This window comes from Crocuta crocuta, unplaced genomic scaffold, assembly GCF_008692635.1.
Source record: "Crocuta crocuta isolate KB4526 unplaced genomic scaffold, BGI_CrCroc_1.0 scaffold77, whole genome shotgun sequence".
NCBI classification, from domain to species: Eukaryota; Metazoa; Chordata; class Mammalia; order Carnivora; family Hyaenidae; genus Crocuta; species Crocuta crocuta.
In genome coordinates this window covers 1,867,697-1,885,118 of record NW_027532172.1, presented here as the reverse complement: position 1 = coordinate 1,885,118, position 17,422 = coordinate 1,867,697, and the positions used below count along the sequence as shown (strand labels likewise).

The 17,422-nt window shown below is 54.3% G+C and overlaps 1 protein-coding gene across 1 annotated transcript in view; it reads left to right on the top strand.

Annotated features, from left to right (window-relative positions):
• Positions 1-17,422, top strand: part of ELL (elongation factor for RNA polymerase II) — a 74,803-nt gene that overhangs the window by 37,324 nt on the left and 20,057 nt on the right. Inside the window, exon 2 of the mRNA XM_077777017.1 lies at positions 10,959-11,006. Within this exon, the coding sequence (XP_077633143.1) occupies positions 10,959-11,006 (48 nt within the window). The remainder of the gene's footprint in view (positions 1-10,958; positions 11,007-17,422) is intronic.

Below are 17,422 nucleotides of genomic sequence, written 5' to 3'. Positions count from 1 at the left end.
GGGCGGGTGAACAGTTGCCTGGAGATCTGTAGCCAGGCCTTTTCTCAGGACTTAACTGCCCCCTTTCACGGTCACATACTGCTCAGGAGAGGATTGACTGATCACAGCCCTGAAGAAGGGCTGGTGCACCTCACTTGTGCTTCACAGAGTCACATAGACAGGCTTTTTAAGGAAGAACAGATGCTTTTTTTTTTTTCATTCTCCACAGGCACCTCTGTGTTCCGAGGGCTTGGCCGTGTAGGTTACAGGGAAGAGGTGGCACTCCAGAACTGGGAGGGGTGGCGTTGGGTGCTGCTGCCCCTGCAAGGCCAGTGGCAGACATCCTGGGGCTGTGTCCAGGGCAGGCCAAGCCTCACTTGTCTTACCTGTCCTGGCTCTGCCTCTCTTCCCCAGATGCTGTGCAGGCTCTGTGCTTGTGTGTTTCACTGGCCTTGCCCTGTGTCCCTTCTGTGTGGTGTGGGAGGGCTTGTACATATGCGCTTGTTGTTTTAAATCTTTCACATTTGGGGGGGGGGGCGCCTGGGTGGCTCAGTCAGTTAAGCATCTGACTCTTGATTTCAGTTCAGGTCAGGATCTCGGTTTGGGGTACTGAGACCCATGTCAGGCACTGCGCCAACAGCGTGGAGCCTGCTTGGGATTCTGCCCCTCCTCTCTCTCTGCCCCTCCCCCCTGCTTATACTCCCTCTCTTTCTCAAAATAAATAAACTTGAAATAAAAAACTATAAGCCTTTCACGTGGGAACGTTAATGTGAAGAGATAACAGAGATGAGAACAGCCATTGGCCCCATGCCGTCTCCCAGCCTTGCCCTCTGTGAGTGCCTGACCNCCCCACTTTGTTTAGTTTTGCTGGAGTTTTTGTAAAATAATCCTGGGTATATATTTTCATTGTACCCTTGGCTTTGTCAGTGACTGAGTTGAATGTTTACAGATACGAACTGGTTTTTTCAGACAGTCTTTATGCAGCTCTGTGAGAGCACCTGAGGCGCAGCCCCAGGCACCCTCGCCAGCTGTCTTCACGTGGCTGAGTCCATGCAGAGCCACACGTGACGTGCATGCCAAGCCCGGTAATTTATAGCACTCCGTCCTTCTTCCTTTTGTGCCATCCATCTGTTGAAGAAACCAGGTCATTTGTCCCGTGGAGTAGCCCACGTTCTGCTCTGGCAATTGCTTTCCCCATGACAGCGGTTAGCTCAGGGCTTCTCTGCCTCGGCACTGCTGATGTCCAGAGCCAGGTCACTCTGGGGTGGGGCTATTGTGGGCACTGCGGGGTGTTGGACGGCATCCCTGGCCTCCATGCTTCAGAGACCAGGAGGGCCCTCCTCCCTAACCAAGTATGTCCCTGGACAGTGCCAGTGCCAGGGCACGGAATCACATGGTTGAGAACCCTGAGTGTAACTCCATGCCTTACCTAGTGTGCTTCCTGGACCTGGAGGAGGATTTCGTAAGCACTTCCTGTTGCTTTACCTAAGCAGTGCTCTTCTCCGTGGGGAGATAAAAGGGGATTCCGGCCATGGTGAAGTTCTAACTCCCCTTCTCCTGGTCTCGGCGTACAGGGCCCTGCCTTGGGCAGCATTCATGCCTCCTCTGGGGCCGCCTGTTGCCTGCCCTGCATGCTCCCTGTGTCTTCCTACCTGCATCACCATCTTTATTACACCCGCAGGAGCTGCCTGGGGCCTGGGGACTTCAGGGTGCTCTATAGTGCGGGTCCTCACGGGCCCCCCACCCCCCAGGCCTCCTGGTCCACCCTGGGCTCCTGGCTGAAGCACAGTGCCAACAGTGACACTTGTCCCACGAGCTCCTGGTTTCAAACCCTGCACACGCCTAATAGGAGATGGTGTTCTGCTACGCGGGGTCCCGATAGGGCCATGGTTGGGGTGGGGCTCTCAGGGGCCCCAGACCCCCCTCCATGCCTGCTGCAGTCACTGGGCTGCTCAGCCTTGGGGGAGGGTATGACCTCTGAGCCTGCACTGGGAATGCGTGACCCCTCAGGGTCTGCAGAGGTTAGTGGTGTGGCGTGCAACATTGCCGGCCTGAAGTGCAGCCCACACACCTACTGAGCATGATATGTGCAGACAGGTAGTGCTGCGTCCTGGACACTGCCATATAAAGTCGTGTTACCTGATAACTTGCTAATCACAGTCTGGGGAATAACACAGAAGCTGCCAAGGCAACGGGGAAATGGGCAGCACCTGGCCTAGTCTCTTGGACCCTCCTGGACCTGGACCCATACCTGGCATGTCTGCCTTCTGTCCTGCTGAGTAGGCGAGGTAATAGGGTGACAAGGCTCCCCTAACAAATGGTGTGTCCCTGGCCCCTCCCTCCCCTGAGGGAGCAGTGACAGGCCACATTAGCACGGTGAGCCCAGGCATTACCAGCGTGTCCCAACTGCTGGGGGCCAGGCCAGGTGGGTCCGGTCCAGACGGTGACCACTGGTCCTGCTGTGAAGGCATCTCTGACAGGGCTCTGGCCACTTGCTCCACAGTCACTGTTGGTGCCACACCTTGTTGGGGGCCCACAAGCCCAGGGGGAAGCCCTGTGCCCACCACACCACCACTGACTTCCATGCGCACCATGTCTTCTTACCCAGGGCCGCTGTCGTGCTGCTCAGCATCTTGGCACCAGCCTCTGCCGCCCCAGGTCAGGTCTGCTCTTACCACGTGCCCTGTTTCCCTCACTTGATCCTTCTGTGTATAGTCATGGCCACATGGTTGGTGGCGTGTGTCCAGTTGTCCCGCCCTGCATGCCGTGCTCTGTGAGGCACGGCCCGGGAGTTGAGGGACTCGGGAAGTGCCCCTTGAGTGCGTAAAGGGGCAAGTGGTCAGCCGGGCTGGAGGCTCACGGCCAATGTGTCCAGCAGGCAAAGGTGCAGAGGCTGGCCACTCCATTCCCTCGAGGCCTTGGCTCAAGGGAGGTCAGGGTCAGCTTGGCACTGGGCGAACGCCGCCCTCCAGCTAGCCTTGTGCCTCAGGTTTGCTTCCGTCTCCCCCGCCCCAGCCCTTGTGCCTCATTGCTACCCTTTTTTAAAAAAATTTTTTTAGTGTTTGTTTAGTTTTAAGAGAGAGAGAGAGAGTGTGTGCACAAACAGGAGAGGGGCAGAGAGAGGAAGGCACAGAATCCAAAGCAGGCTCCAGGCTCTACGCTCTCAGCACAGAGCCAGATGCAGGGCTCGAACTCACAGACCATGAAATCATGACCTGAGCTGAAGTCAGAAGCTTAACCAACAGCCACCCAGGCGCCCCTCTTGCCACCCTTTCGAGGCTGCATTTCCAAGCCCTGTGCTTCATTCTCGTTATTTGTGCCTTGAGCCGTCAATTGTCGTCTTTTTTTTTTTTTTTTTTTGGTTTAAGCCAGTTTTTTAAAATGTTTGTTTATTTTGAGAGAGAGAGAGTGCATGTGCACATGCATGCTCGTTCTCACAGGGGGAGTGGCAGAGAGTGAGAGAATCCCAAGGAGGCTCTGTGCTGACAGCACAGGTCTCCCATCTCATGAACCCTCAGATCACGACCTGAGCTGAAACCAAGAGTCTGATGCTTAACTGACTGAGCCACCCAGCTGCCCCGCCATAATTGTTTCCTATAAAAATATACTAACGAGAAAACGTCTTTCGTGTTCATACACACATTCCCTGTAACCCAGTGCTCTTTATCCTCAGAGCCACATGCCACTCTCCTGCCTCCTGAAGGACTTTCAGAACCTTCCTTGCAGTGCAGATCTACTGCAAAGATTCTCTCAGCCTTTGAACAAGTTTTTGTTTCACCTTCTCTTTTCACTGGATAAGGAATTCTGGGTTGGCATTATTCTTCCTCAGTATTTTACAGANGCAGTCAGCACAGAGCCCGACGCGAGGCTCAAACCCACGAACCGCGAGATCATGACCTAAGCGAAAGTCGGACGCTTAACCAACTAAGCCACCCAGGTGCCCCCTCAGGCTTTTTTTTTGATACTGGGCCTTGTGAGTCTTATGTTTGCTTCTTGGTTCATAGCATGTCAGTCAGCGGTCATGCTCATTTGCTTATGGTATGCTGTGACATAGTTCTTTGTTTTCCGCTGGAGCTCCTAGATCTATTGAATTATTGTGCTCCTCACATCTGGGCCATTATTTCTTCGGATACCATGCTCTTGGGATCCCAGTTATGCATATGTTGGAACTCTTGGTACCATCGTCCCAAAGGTCACCAAGGCCGTATTCACTTTCCTATAGACTTTTTTCTGTGTGTGATTCCTTTTGGATAGTGTTTGTTGTTCATTTGGCATCAGGTTCGTAACTTTTTTCTGCCGTGTTGTGTAATATTAATCCTGCCTAGTGAGTTTTCCTTTCCAGATACTGCATTTCTCAGCTCTAAAAGTTCCATGTGGCTCTCTTCTGATGCCTCTTATTTCTCTTCTCACCGGTTCAAGTTTCTTTTAAGCCCTTAAACATTTTTTAACTAAAAAAAGTTTTTTAATGTTTATTCATTTTTGAGAGACAGAGACAGAACGTGAGTGGTGGAGGGGCAGAGAGAGAGGGAGACACGGAATCTGAAACAGGCTCCAGGCTCTGAGCTGTCAGCACAGAGCCCAACACGGGGCTCGAACCCATAAACCGTGAGATCGCGACTTGAGCCGAAGTCAGATGCTCAACCGACTGAGTCACGTAGGCACCCCAGCCCTTAACATTTTTAATATATAATGGTTGCTCTAAAGCCTGTCTCAGTTCCATCGTCTCTGACTTTTCTGGGTCTATTCCCATTGGCTGATTTTTCTCTGGGTTAGGGGGTCACATTCTCCTATAGCTTCACATTGTCTGGAGGCTTTGGTTCTGGATACTGAGTGTTGTGAATTCCATGGGGTTGTGTGCTAGGTTTTGTTGCCTTTTCCTGAAGTGTGTTGGCTCTGCTGTGGCTTCTGACAGCCACTTTGGTTAGTGGTGGATCAGCTGATCCCACAGAAGCTTGTTTCTGAGATTTTTGAGTAAGGGGAACTGAGAGAAGAGGGCTAGTTTAGCTCCACTGCCTAGCGCGGTACAGCAAGGCCTCCCCCGGACTGGCCACGTCTGGCACGTCCCAGGCCACATCCTCTGGCCACGGGCCCCGCCTTGGGGAGTGCCCCTGAGCCTACGTGGGCAGCAGCTCAGGGCCCTGTGCAGGCTCCAGGAGAACCCTTCTGCACTGCCTTCTCCTCCATGGGCCTCTGTCTACACATCCAGCCCCTTCAGCTTCCCCTGCCTGTGATGTAGAAAGTTTCTTGAGGCAGTGAAACAGCCCTTAGCTGTGTCCCTTCCCTTGGATATCTCTGGCTGATGTTGCCCGTGCCCACTCTCCGAAAATTGTTGTTGGATGTTTTTTGTCCAACACCCTTGTTGCCAGTAGGTGGCATGTCTGGACCCAGATAGTCTATTTGGCTCTTATGTAAGTGTCTGCTTGGGAAGGGCTGAGACAGTTTCATGAGATTGCCGTGTTTGTTTGCCCTTCTGTCCATCCAGCAAATGTTCCCTGGGCTCGGGTAGCCCACCAGGGCCTCCCAACAAGGAAAGGCCAACCCCCTGTAAGTGGAGTAGAGGGCGTGAATCACTGGCCTGAACCCCAGAATCCCTAGACAGAGGGTCAGAGGTGACTGCAGCAGACCCGGCTGGGTCCATTCATGGTCAGCCTATGTGCCCCCAAAGGGCTCGGAAAAAAGGAGGCTGCAGCTGGGTGTATCACCACCACAGAGAACGTGGGCCTTGGTGGTGGCAGGCAGGGTTGAATCCTGCCCCTTGTGAGTTTGGGCAAGTCATTTGACCCTCCCTGCGACTTGAGATTTGTTGTGGAGTTTAGTAACGACAGGCCCCAAGTGCAGCTAGCTCTCTGCCTGTGACCTGTAAGACGTGTTTTTGCGTGCGTGTGCCCTGGTCCTCTGGTGCCCCGCCTCAGGATGCCGTGAGTTCCGTGCCTTCACCAGCCACGGAGGCTGCTGAGTGTGGGGAAGGGCCGGCATGCTGTTCCCAGGTACTGGATCTTCGGCTTTGGGTGTGTGCTGCTGCCGCCTGTGGGAATTTGGAAGTTGCTGGCTTGGGGCCTTGAGGCTGGCCTGCCCGTTTCTCAGGGAGCCTCTGGGCACAGCCAGCATCAGAGCATCAGGCCTTCCTGTTCCGCACGGCAGGCGGCACTGCTGGCGGGAGCAAGGCTCTGGCTGCTTCTTTTACCACTGGCCCACTGGCCACCCATGGGGGTCAGGCACAGGCCTTTGCTCGGTCTTGTGTCCCCAGTGTCCCCAGCAGACCTCCGAGTCGGGGGTCCACATTGGGGTCTACTGCAGCTTGCTGGTTGGAGTGCAAAGGAGCCCAGATGGTCCCACCCGTCTGTTAGACAACAGAGGGAGGGAGCCGGGGCCACACCCCACATGCTGAAAGCCACTTCTGCCAATGTGACCGACCCAGTGGTTGGGTTTCCACAGGGGCGCACAGCATTTGGGGTTCCCCTCAGCCTACCTGTCCCACCCTGAACCTGACTCAGAGGGAGGGTTAAGAACTGCTGAATTATGCAGCCGGCTTTATTCCAGTAGGTTCTTGGAGGAGACAGGCTGGATAAGCTTTGAGTCATTCAAAAACTAGGTATATTTGCTTTACAGTAAATAGCTGAGAACTTTCTTTTAGAAGAATAAAACCCATACTTTGACCTCAAAGCAGATTTCCATTACGAGTATTACCCCCCCCCAATAAAATAATGTGTGCCAGAGGCCACATCAGTGGATGTTGGAGACACACATGGGGTTTCAGTACAGTTTAGAACCCTTTACAGAATTCCGTAAAATTAAAACCTTCTTGCAACAATTTTCATTTTGTTGTACTTCATTAAAATGTTGCTGGGTCTCTGACCTGAGAGTTTGTGGCAGGTGGGATGGTCACATGCCAGTATACAGGACACTCCAAGCCAGATCCTGCAGCCGTTGGAGAGGTGGCCCAACTAGCGTCTAGGTTTCTTCCTGGAAATCTTAAGGCCAAGGGGCGGGGGGGTGCACAGTGGCCAACAGGTGCCCCATGTGGAAAAGTTTGCACAAAAGGTCAAGGTAGGAGCGCCTGGTTGGCTCTGTTGGTTAAATGTCCAACTCTTGATTTCAGCTCCGGTCATGATCTCATATTCATGAGATCCGAGCCCCATGTCGCTCTACGCTGACAGCATGGAGCCTGCCTGATATTCTCTTTCCCTTTCTCTGCCCCTCCCCTGCACACATGTGCACTCTCTCCCTGTCTCAAAAGAAATAAACTTCAACAAACAAAAAAACCAGTCAAGGTGTTTGTCCTGGAGTAGAGGAGCTGATGGGCAAGAGCCGCAGTGGCTCAGGCAGCCTTATGAACCACGGGTGGGCCCTCCAGGCCTGTAAATGTGGCTGTGACTACGACTGGCTGTCCAGTGTTGGGTGGCGTGGCCTGAGTGCCGTTAGAATAACACTTTGTCATCGAGTGAATGTGAGGGCGCTGAGGGCTGCTTCTCCCTTTGTTCTAACGTCTTACCAGGTGGGGCCCCTTTCCCCTGCCTGCCTGGGGCGGGCGGAACTCAGATGGGTCTTGTCCTGGAGCCTCTTTTTGTTAGTGGCTCTAGATGGGGCCTGTGGGGAGTTGCCCAAGTGTGTATGCGATAGTGTGAGTGAATTGCTTTGCTGTTGACAAGAAGGGCAGGAGACACCATGAGAGCCCACATAGCCAGGAGTCTGGTTCTGTGATCACAGCCAGGCTGCATAGGGGCATGTGCTTGGCATTGTCAGGAAAACCTGGGTTTTTAGGCCTTTCTGCCAACTTCTCCAGTGGGTAAAGTCACTGCCCTTGGGAAATGAGTGACTGCAAGCCAGGAGTCTTCTGGATAACTTGCTTGGCAAGGACCAAGCCAGTTAAATGCTTCACTAGATGGCCCACACGGAGCATGTGGTGCAGGGGGAGGGTGGCCCACCAAACCGGCTGGTGTGGCTGCTGGTTGTCAGCCAGGCCCTTCAGGGGCCGACCTGGTGAAATTCTTTACAGGGAGGTACACTCTTGCTAGTTCCTCCCCATCGTTACTCTGTATCCAGACTCCTGGCATCACCATTGTCATGTCCCCTGTCCCCCAAGCCTCTGGAGCACACAGGCCTTGCCCTGTGTCAGTAACAGACACAGAGGGTACTAGAGTTAGCCCCTGGCTGACTCCTTCTTGGGGGTCTGGGCTACAGACCTGGGGGTGCACTGCAGTGTCTCACGTCTCTGCTCTGGGCTTTGTACCTGCTGTTCCCTCTGCCAGGAACAGCCTGCCTTCCTGTCTTTGATGAGCCAGTGATGTTGGTAGAGAGCTCTGTGATCTTAGCCTCACCTTTGCTGTGGTGGTCTTGTGTTTCCTGCTTTCTGCTTCCATCTCCTGTATCACTCCTGCTCTGCAAATGGTTAACAGACCAGCATATCTCCCCTGGGTGTTCAGGAATCCTGTGTGTTCAGGGATTGTTGCTCAAAGCCCAGGAGTCTTCAGAGAAAGACCCTCTGTGAGCCTGAGGACAGGACATGGCTGTCATGGAGGTGCGTTGGCAGCACATAGCACATACCCGTTTTAGGTGTTGAGTCCATGAGCGTTAATACACCACCTGAGAAGTTGCCTCTGACACCTGTAGCCACTGCCGCTCCCACCCACAGCCCAGGCACTCCCTGATCTACTTCCTATCTCTTTAGTTCTGCCTTTTCTGGAAATTTGTACGAGCAGAGTCATACAATGCAAGATGTCATATGTTGAGGTACTCTCACTTAGCCAGTGGCTTTGGGGTTTGTCCGTGTTGTGTCCATCAGGAGTTTGTCCAACAGTTGATGGATGTTTGGATGGTTGTTGCCTTTTAGATACTAAGAGCAATTCTGTGCACGTTTATGTATAAGTTTTGGTGTAGACCTGTATTTTCATTTCCATTGGGTCTATCCCTTGGGGTGGAAATGCTGTCATGTGGTAACTGTGTTTCACGTTTTTAGAAACTACCAGACTGTTTTCCACAGTGGCTGTGCTGCGTACACCCCCACCAGCAAGTGATGAGCGTTTCTGGGGTATCATCCTTTTTGTTTTAGCCGTTCTGCTAGGTGCGTGGTCTCTCCCTGCAAAGCCTGCATCTCTCTGATGCGTCTTGGCTTCTCACATGCTCATTGGCCGCCCGTAGGTTTTCTTTTTGGTCTCTCTCTTTAACCCAGTTCCAAGCAAAAGCTGCTTAAATGTTGTGTCCTCAAGAGCCCAGCCAGGCCAGGGACCCCACAGGGGCTGTATGTCTCATTCTCTGAACGTCAGGCCAGGCGGGGGTCAGGTTGTGGTTTGTGGGATGGGGCAGCTGGTCCTGAGTCTGCTTTGGAGAAAGCCTGGCTCCTTTCTCTAAAGCACGGTGGACTTTGTGCCTTCAGGGGCTAGTTTCTAGTCCTGGAGCAGGACAGGGGGCTGGGGGACATCCCGTGTCTGACAGCCTGGCAGTGAGAGGTGATGTGCTTTGGAAGTATAGGGTAGCTTCCAGGGTGTCGGGTCCCATGGAGGTAAGGACTGGTACTCGGTGTGATGTCTCAGCACATTTGGAAATTCTGCTGCACCATGTTCAGTGACAAATTGCCCCCGATGACAGAATCCTTGAGATTTGGGGGCAAAGAAAGGGGCTTCTGGTAAACAAAAAGGGAAGAGGGGGTACATGTGTGGCTTGTGTGGTCCAAGCCGGCTGAGCCATGTCTGCCTCACACAACCATAGCCCGCAGCCCAGCAGCTCATGGGTCCATGGGCACTGAGAGGCCAGCATGCCCATTGGTTGGTTGGTTCTTTTTTTTAAATTTCGTGTCGTTAGTGGGTTTTTTTAAATGTTTACTTTTTGAGAGAAAGGGTGAGAGAGAGCACAGACAGAAGTAGAGAGAGAGAGGAGAGACTCCCAAACAGATTCCATGCTGTCAGTCCAGAGCCCATTGTGGGGCTCAATCTCAGGAACCGTGATCATGACCTGAGCCAAAATCAAGAGTTGGACGCTTAACCAACTGAGCCACCCATGTACTCTTTTGGCTGGTTTTTCCCTCATATCTGGAGAGCTCCTTCGCCCACACAGGGCCTGCAGCAGGCCTGACGTGCTGAGTGGGGAACAGACAGGGAGCCACTCCAGACACCTGGTGTCTGGGAATGTGGGGACCAGGGGGGAGGGCCTCCCCTCACTGCAGGTGGGGCTCAGCTGGAGCTGGGAGAGCCCAGACCCTGGATACCATCTGAAGAGGGCTGGGGAGGACGGTGGGCACAGAGGCCAGGTGGGTTTGGGGGGTGAGGGAGAGGGTTGTGGTGACAAACTAGGACCACGCTGTGGGGTGGTATCTGCTATGCAGAAGGTGGGTGCTCGAGGCCCAAGATGGGTGAGAAAGAGAGGTGCGACCCTCCATCTGGATCCGTGTTCTTTTTGAAATTCTGACAGAAGGCTGATCTCTGAATAGCTGAAGCTTAAAGTATTTTGAGTTTTTAAGTATATTTTTTCTTGTGACATTTGGAAATTCCGCCATCCCCAGCTCAGTGACAAATTACTCTGAAGCTGTGACGCGGGAGCTGAGCAGGCATTGGGCCCTGTCTTGGCAGAGTGTTTGGTGGGGGTGGGGGAGGGGGGCATCACCTCATGAGCCTGCCTCTGGCCACTAGTGCCCGTCCATGGTGATTCCCTTCTGAGAGGGGGTCTCCGAAGCAAGACAGCCTGGGCTGGTGTTGCTTTGGGGGAGAATAGTGAGGGGCTGCCCACTGCCTGTGTCTCCGCTCTTACTTCTCTTTTTTTTTTTTTTTTTTACTTCTTATATACGTGGCCCCCACAGCATCCAGGGGCTCCTGCTGACCCTTCAAAATTCAGTTCCAGTGACCTTTCCTGGAATTTTCAGATGCGTATGTGTTTTCTCTTGCGTCTCCTGAAAGCCCTGTCCTTACCCTACTTTTTCTGTGACTGGGAAGTGCATCCTTGGATGTTTGGGTATCTTAATGACATTTTCCCATTTTTCTTTTTTGCAGGATTCTGTTTCGCTGAGACCGTCAATCCGATTTCAAGGAAGTCAAGGGGTGAGTCTCCTTTGTCTCAGTCAGATGTGGAATTGTGACCGGGATGCTCTCTTGCCTCTCTTGGCTTGCTGGGCACAGAAGCAGGCTGGGGGCAGCATTTTGGCCCCATCTGTCTCTGTGTCAGGCCAGGGCCTGTGCCTCTGCCAGGCTGAGGTCTGCCAGGTTGGTCCCACAGCCAGGGCCACGCCAAGAGGCTGTCCGGGGCGAATACGGCTTTTCTGTCTGGCAGTCCCTCAGAGTTTCCCCTTCCTTCCTGTAATCAGTGCACAGCTGACTCCTGGGCCCCCAGGCCCCTGTACTGAGCTGATCTCTGTGCTGATTCAAAACCAAGGTGCCCCAGAGGCCAAGTGGGCCTGGAGCTGTAGCCTCCCTGGAAGCTGGTGCCTATTGTTGGACCTGGGACCGTGGGTGTCTGATTTTGGTACTGAGCTGCCGGCCCAGGGGGTGGGTACAGAAACTCAGCACTCCAATTTTTGTGAAGTGTATTTATTTCATTCTAAATGGCCATCTTACAGAAAAATTGGAGAATAAAAGAAAGGATGAGTTGTCCACAATCCTTTTCCCAAGGCTTCGGACTCACTCCCCACTCCCCAAGTCCCTTACCCACCAAACGTGTCTTGTAACAGTGGTTTTCTTGTGGTCTTTATTGCAAGTCTTTTTTTTTTTTAATCTGAAGGGTTGCCACAAGTGTCTAAATCAGTTAGTTTGCACCTGACAGCTGGCCCACCGCCTCCTTGAGGAGAAGATCTGTGGGTTTCACCCCTGCCAGGGTGCTCCTGAAAGACAGAGCCTCTAGAAGGATCCACATGTCTGTGTGTGCAGATACAAAGATACCAGGAGATACAGTGCAAGGGATTGGCTCCCATAGCTGTGTGGCTGGTGAGGCTGAAAGCCGTCCACAGGGATGGCAAGAATGGGCACTGTGGTCCATAGGGGAGCCTCTTTCTCCTCTGGGAAACCTGTTTCCTTCTTAAGGCCTTCAGCTGATTGCATGAGGCCCACTCCGACCATTGAGGGTCATTTTCTTAAAGTCAGCTGTAGATGCCAGGCGCACATATGAACTGAACTGAACTGACATGATTACCAAGACCAGTTAAAGTCAGCAAGACCCCTTGAAAGGCCCCAGACTCCTCGCTCCCCCAGTTCCTCCTCTGGGACTCCTACACCTCTGTTTGGTCCCATCAGTCTTGTGGCAGTCTTCCCTTTATGGTCCCTGGGACATTTTCCCAAGGGTAGAGGTCAGTGTTGGGGGACTGGGTTCCCTCGGTCTGCTGCCAGACCGGCCCCATGGTGCCCTCTGGTGGCCAATGGTCATGCTGTACCCTCAGTAGTCGGGAAGATGAGGAAGCAGATGCTTGGAAAGGGCCACTAAAAGCAGTGGCTTATCCTGTGAGCAGCATATTCTGGCCAGCAAGACCCCACACGGCTGCTCACAGAAGCCACAGAAGCACCATGAGGCTCTCCTGGGCCATGCTTTGTGTCACCCAAATTTCTGTGCAAAGCCTGAGAGCCGCATCTATTCAGGTTAGGGGTCCTACCACCTTAGAGTGAGAGTCATGCTTTGCCTACTTTCCTTCTGGATTTTCTTATGTGTAACAGAGTTTCTAGAAGGTTCTGACGGTTCAGATGCCCTGTGCCACAGCTTTGGGCAAATCAGGCCATAGTTCTCCACTAGGAGGCTCTTCCCTTTGGGAGCCTGAGTGAGAGCTGTGCCAAGTGGAGAGGAGGGGTGCTGTTCTTTCCCTGCTTGCTGTGAAGGGTCAGGCACCAGGTCTGCCCTCTGTGTCTGGTCCTCATCCTTCTCTTCCTGGGCATTGATGGGATGCATCCCCTACTCCCTTCCAGGTGTGAGGGGCCTGGCCTGGTGCTGGGCACATAGCAGACACTTTTCCTGGCCAGACCACATCTGCATAGTCACCATGCTGCCAGAGGGGACAGGGTGCCCGGGCTCCCCCCTCCCACCTCTCCTGGCCGCTGAACTGCTTGTGCATAGCTGAGGTTGGGGATGGGGCCAGTGAGGGGTAGGGCTGGGCAGGCCCATTCAGTGGTCATGGTGCAGGGACCGAGTCCATGTCCCAGGTTCTGCATAGCGTGACAAGGACCCTCTTTCCCAGAGGCCCATGAAGCTGACAGACCAAAGATCTATAGGCCCTTAGCTCAGGCCCTTGGCCAGTTCAGCCTCCTTGCCCAGGAGATGGGCTCTCTGCTCTGGGGGTTGTGTGTGTGGGTTAATGAGGACCTAGGAGAACCAGTGTCCTTGTAGCCAGAACAAGCGCTTCAGCGCCTAGTGCGTGTCCCCCTTGGTGTGCACACCCAGCATAGGGCCTCCGTGTCAAGCACTGTCAGGTAGGGTAGTAGGGGTCCGATCTGGCCTGGCCACTGCCCTGCCTCTGCTTGTAAGCGCCATGAGAGCCAGGCCTGCCCAGGGAGGTTGTGGTGTGTGGTGGGGCCCTGTGTTGGCTAGTTCCTTGGCGTGACTAGCGGCATTTGCCAGGTTCCCCAGAATGCCTGGCCCAGTTGTAGCACGTTAGGCCCCTAGGGTGTCAGGTGCCAGAGCAAAATGTTCATCTGTGTTTCCCTGCCATGTATACATTTGCGTTTATGTTCTCTGCCCTCTCCTGAACACTGAGTTGGCTGGGCTGGGCCCCTCTGCTCTCTGGGGCTCACTTTTTTTTTTTTTTTAAGTTTATTTTATTCATTTTGAGAGAAAGAGGGAGAGAGAGAATCCCAAGCAGGCTCCGCACTGCTAACAAACTGTGAGATGTGACCTGAGCTGAAATCACGAGTTGGATGCTTAACCGACTTAGCCACCCAGGTGCCCCTGGGGCTCACTTCTGAGTTGTTAACGTCTGACAGCTGGTGAAAAGTCAGCCTCCAGAGGGGAAAAGAAACCTCCACCTGGCCGGCCCCACCCCAAAACTCTTCAGTTGATGAAAAAAGAGAAGTGGGGGTGGTGTCCAGGGCATTTCAGCGTTGCGGCATTTCCCTGTGCTGCAGCAGGAGCCTGAACTGCCATTTCTGGAATGAGGCTTGGCAGGGCTGATCAGAAGCCTTTGTCCAGTTTCTGTCTGTGTGTCTGGGAGCCAGCTCTGAAGGAGCAGTCAGGGATGTACACAAGATTGGGGCACACGGGTGCTCATTGCTGGGTGGTCACAGGGACAATTGGAAAACAGTCTAAAACATTTCTAAGAGGGGGTGTTGTGGAACCGGGAACCACCTGTGTGCCAAGGGTGAACAGGGCCAGGGGCGTGCGCTCCCGCTTCCGAGCATCCTCGGTGAGTGAGGGCATGAGGGCGGCTCTTGGAATGCAGGGAGGTGCTTAGAATGCACCCTGGTGTTGGGGTTAAGGGAGTGCCCCTGGGCCGAAGTGGCTGCTTTGCTCTTGGAAGTCAAGTTCAGCTGGGCAACGGTACTTCTCTTTACCCAGAATATGTTGTATTCTGAGACTCCTTCAGGAAGCAAATGTTGCCTGGAACCTCCTCTGGCCAGAGAGAACCTGGTCAGGTGGAGTTTGGGTTCCTGTGCGTACCTGTTTATTTGGTTCTTACCTGCACGGAATGTCAGGTGCTTCCCCCACCAAGACTTGATATGCCTTTTCACAACTCCCACCTACACCGCACGCAAGAGCCTGTGGATCAGGGGGAGGTGGCAGGCTCCTCCTAGGACAGATTTTAAAAGGAGGAGGTGAGCAGGTGGCTCAGTCAGTTAAGTGTCTGACTCTTGATTTCAGCCCAGGTCATGTTCTCACAATTCCTGAGATCAAGCCCCACCTCTGGATCCACACTGACCGTTTGGAGCCTGCTTGGTATTCTCTCTTGTTCTCTCTGCTCCTCCCCTGCTTATAGGTGCTCATTCTCTCTCTCTCTCTCTCTCTCGATAAATAAATTTTAAAAACAAGGCCATGAAAGGGCTCCGGCAGGCACCTGTGCCCCCTTGCAGGCCTCAGAGGCACTCAGGGCCGCCCAGGAAGGACAAGCCTGTTTGCTGTTCCAGGCCTGTGCACACAGGCACTCGATTAGGCTTAGAGTGACTCCTCCTGCCCCCATAACTGCAGTCAGGGCTGACCTCAGAGGCACCCAAACCTACATGCCCAGGCCAGCTGAGGGCCACATGGTGGCCCCCGTGGGGCAGCCGAGACTCGGCCCAGAAGGCACATGCTCCAGCCAAGCAGGGCTGACTGTCGAGCCACATTCTGGAACATGTGCCAGGCTCTTTGCTGGCACAAAGAAAGCCATGCATTCCTGGTCTATTCATGCCCAGATGGGAAATTTCCTTGCTTGGTTCACACTGACTGGTAACCAATAACCAGCACCATTAAGGAGCGGCAAAGCAGCCTGTTAACCAAAGGAGTCCTCAGGCCATGGTAGGGCTGTGGTGGGGCTGGGGCTGAGAGCACTGGCCACACCAGGCTCCCAGCAAACCTCCCCTCTGCTTCCCTGCTTCCCCCACTCGGGTGCCCACCCCCACCTTTGTCCTGGAGGATACTAGTGACCTCTGTGTGTATCTCCCCTCTCCAAGCAGCATCACATCTCCCACGCATCAGTTTCAAAGCCCTGGGTTTCCCACCATCCTGTGGTTCCAGTAACTACACAAACCCCCCTCTGGGCCTGTGCTGGGAGCCCCACTTCCAGGATGAATTTTGGAGGTGGGCGTGCACACCTGTGTGGAATAGGTTTAGATGGCGTAAAAGGGTCACAGTGAAGAGTCCCCACAGGTCCCACCCAGAGAGAGGCACTTTGGGCCTCGGGCCTTACTTCCTTCCCTCCCTTCAGGGGTGACAGCCCAGTGAGGACCATTGCCCTCGAGGCAGCCACTGTCCTCTGAGCAGTCTGAGATGGAAAGTGCCACGTGGGCAGGTCGCACCTCCATCAGAGCCAGGCTGAGATGAGGGAGAGGGTCAAGGGTAGCGTGGAGGAAGAGGATCGGCAGGGGTGTTGGGCCCTTGAAGCTACTTTCAATTTGCTGACTCTGGGGCACAGGAGCTTCCTGCTGCATTCTGGGCAACTGCATTAGTGCGTCTCCTGCAGGGACCCTCGGCAGCCTGAGCCTCAGCATCTGGGCAGCGTGTTTCCAGCTACTTCTGTGATGGAGGACGAAAGTCACCTCCAAGAAGGGATGGTCGGGCAGCACCAGATGGCCGCAGGTGTTAGTCAAGGAGGTGTCGTACAGGCAGGACAGGGCCCGACTGCCTGGTCTGGGAGCCGGTCTGCACTGTGTTGGCCCTCACTGTGCACGTCTGGAGCCTTTCCTTGGGGCAGGGACTGACTGTAGGCTGGGCAGGTCCCTCAGAATTTTGGGGCCAACTCCAGGCGAGGTGCACCTGCAGGCTCCCTTATGGGTCCACGCACCACCCTGAGGAGCGTGGCAGGGAGGCCACGAAGCCGGGTCAAGAGGGCAGCGGCCCTCCTTGTGGCCTGGGCCACCGTGTCCTCAGTCTCAGACAGCTGAACTGCCCTTATTTACCTATGACAGCTGGGCAGGGCTGGAATTCAGCTGGGGCCACGTTCGGTCCCGTGCTGATGAGGCATGGTGGTCTCACATCAGTGGAGAAGAAACAGGGCTTGGGCAGCCCGAGGATAAGGCCTGAGTGGGGCCTGCCCACCCCCTCAACCTCCATTTACCACTTATACCCCCCTTGTGTGCCTAGCTGGGATGAGCTCCTGCACTCAAAACCCAGGGATTACTTTACCAGGGGTTGCCACTGGTGACAGAGAGTTCCGGAGGCCCATCTTGCGCCACAAATATGGGCCAGCAACCAGAGCATGGTATCTTCCCACCAGCTTCCTCCACAGCCCCCAGGACTTCAACCCAGCGAGGGGTGGCCTGGAATGCCACCCTGGCCTGTGGGCGCAATGCTATCCCACCTGCGCTGAGCCCTGCATCTTGGCCAGGACCATTGCTGTCTGTCTGTCTGCCGGCCAGGCTGTCCAACTCTTCTGCAGAGTCACTGTGCAAAGTCAGGGTTATATTAGCCAAGACATTCATCCTTTGTCACGTGTACCCGTGTCATGGTTTGTTTGGGGGTGAGTGTGGCCCATCTGTGAGCCCCTCAGAGCCTGCACCTGCCTTGGTCTTGGCTGCAGGACAGAGAATGGACATCCAGGTGGAGTCTGTCTCCCACAGGGGAGCAAGGGTTGGAGCAAAGCGGCTGCTCAGTGTGCACTGATGGCTACTGATGCCCGTCTGTCTGATTTCATCTTCACACATGGCCCAGGCCAGATCTGCCCCATTAGCTGGGTGGGAAATTGGCTCATGGCCCAGATCAGGGTGGGGTCCATGTCTTCGGGTGTGTACTAAGCGCTCTGTGCTCCTCAGACCGACGTGTCATGCTTAGAAAGCACTGGCACTTCCTCCTTGTGTCAAGCAGTGGGGGGGCGGTCTGGGGTCCAATGGATGGCCCATCCCACGGTCCCCTC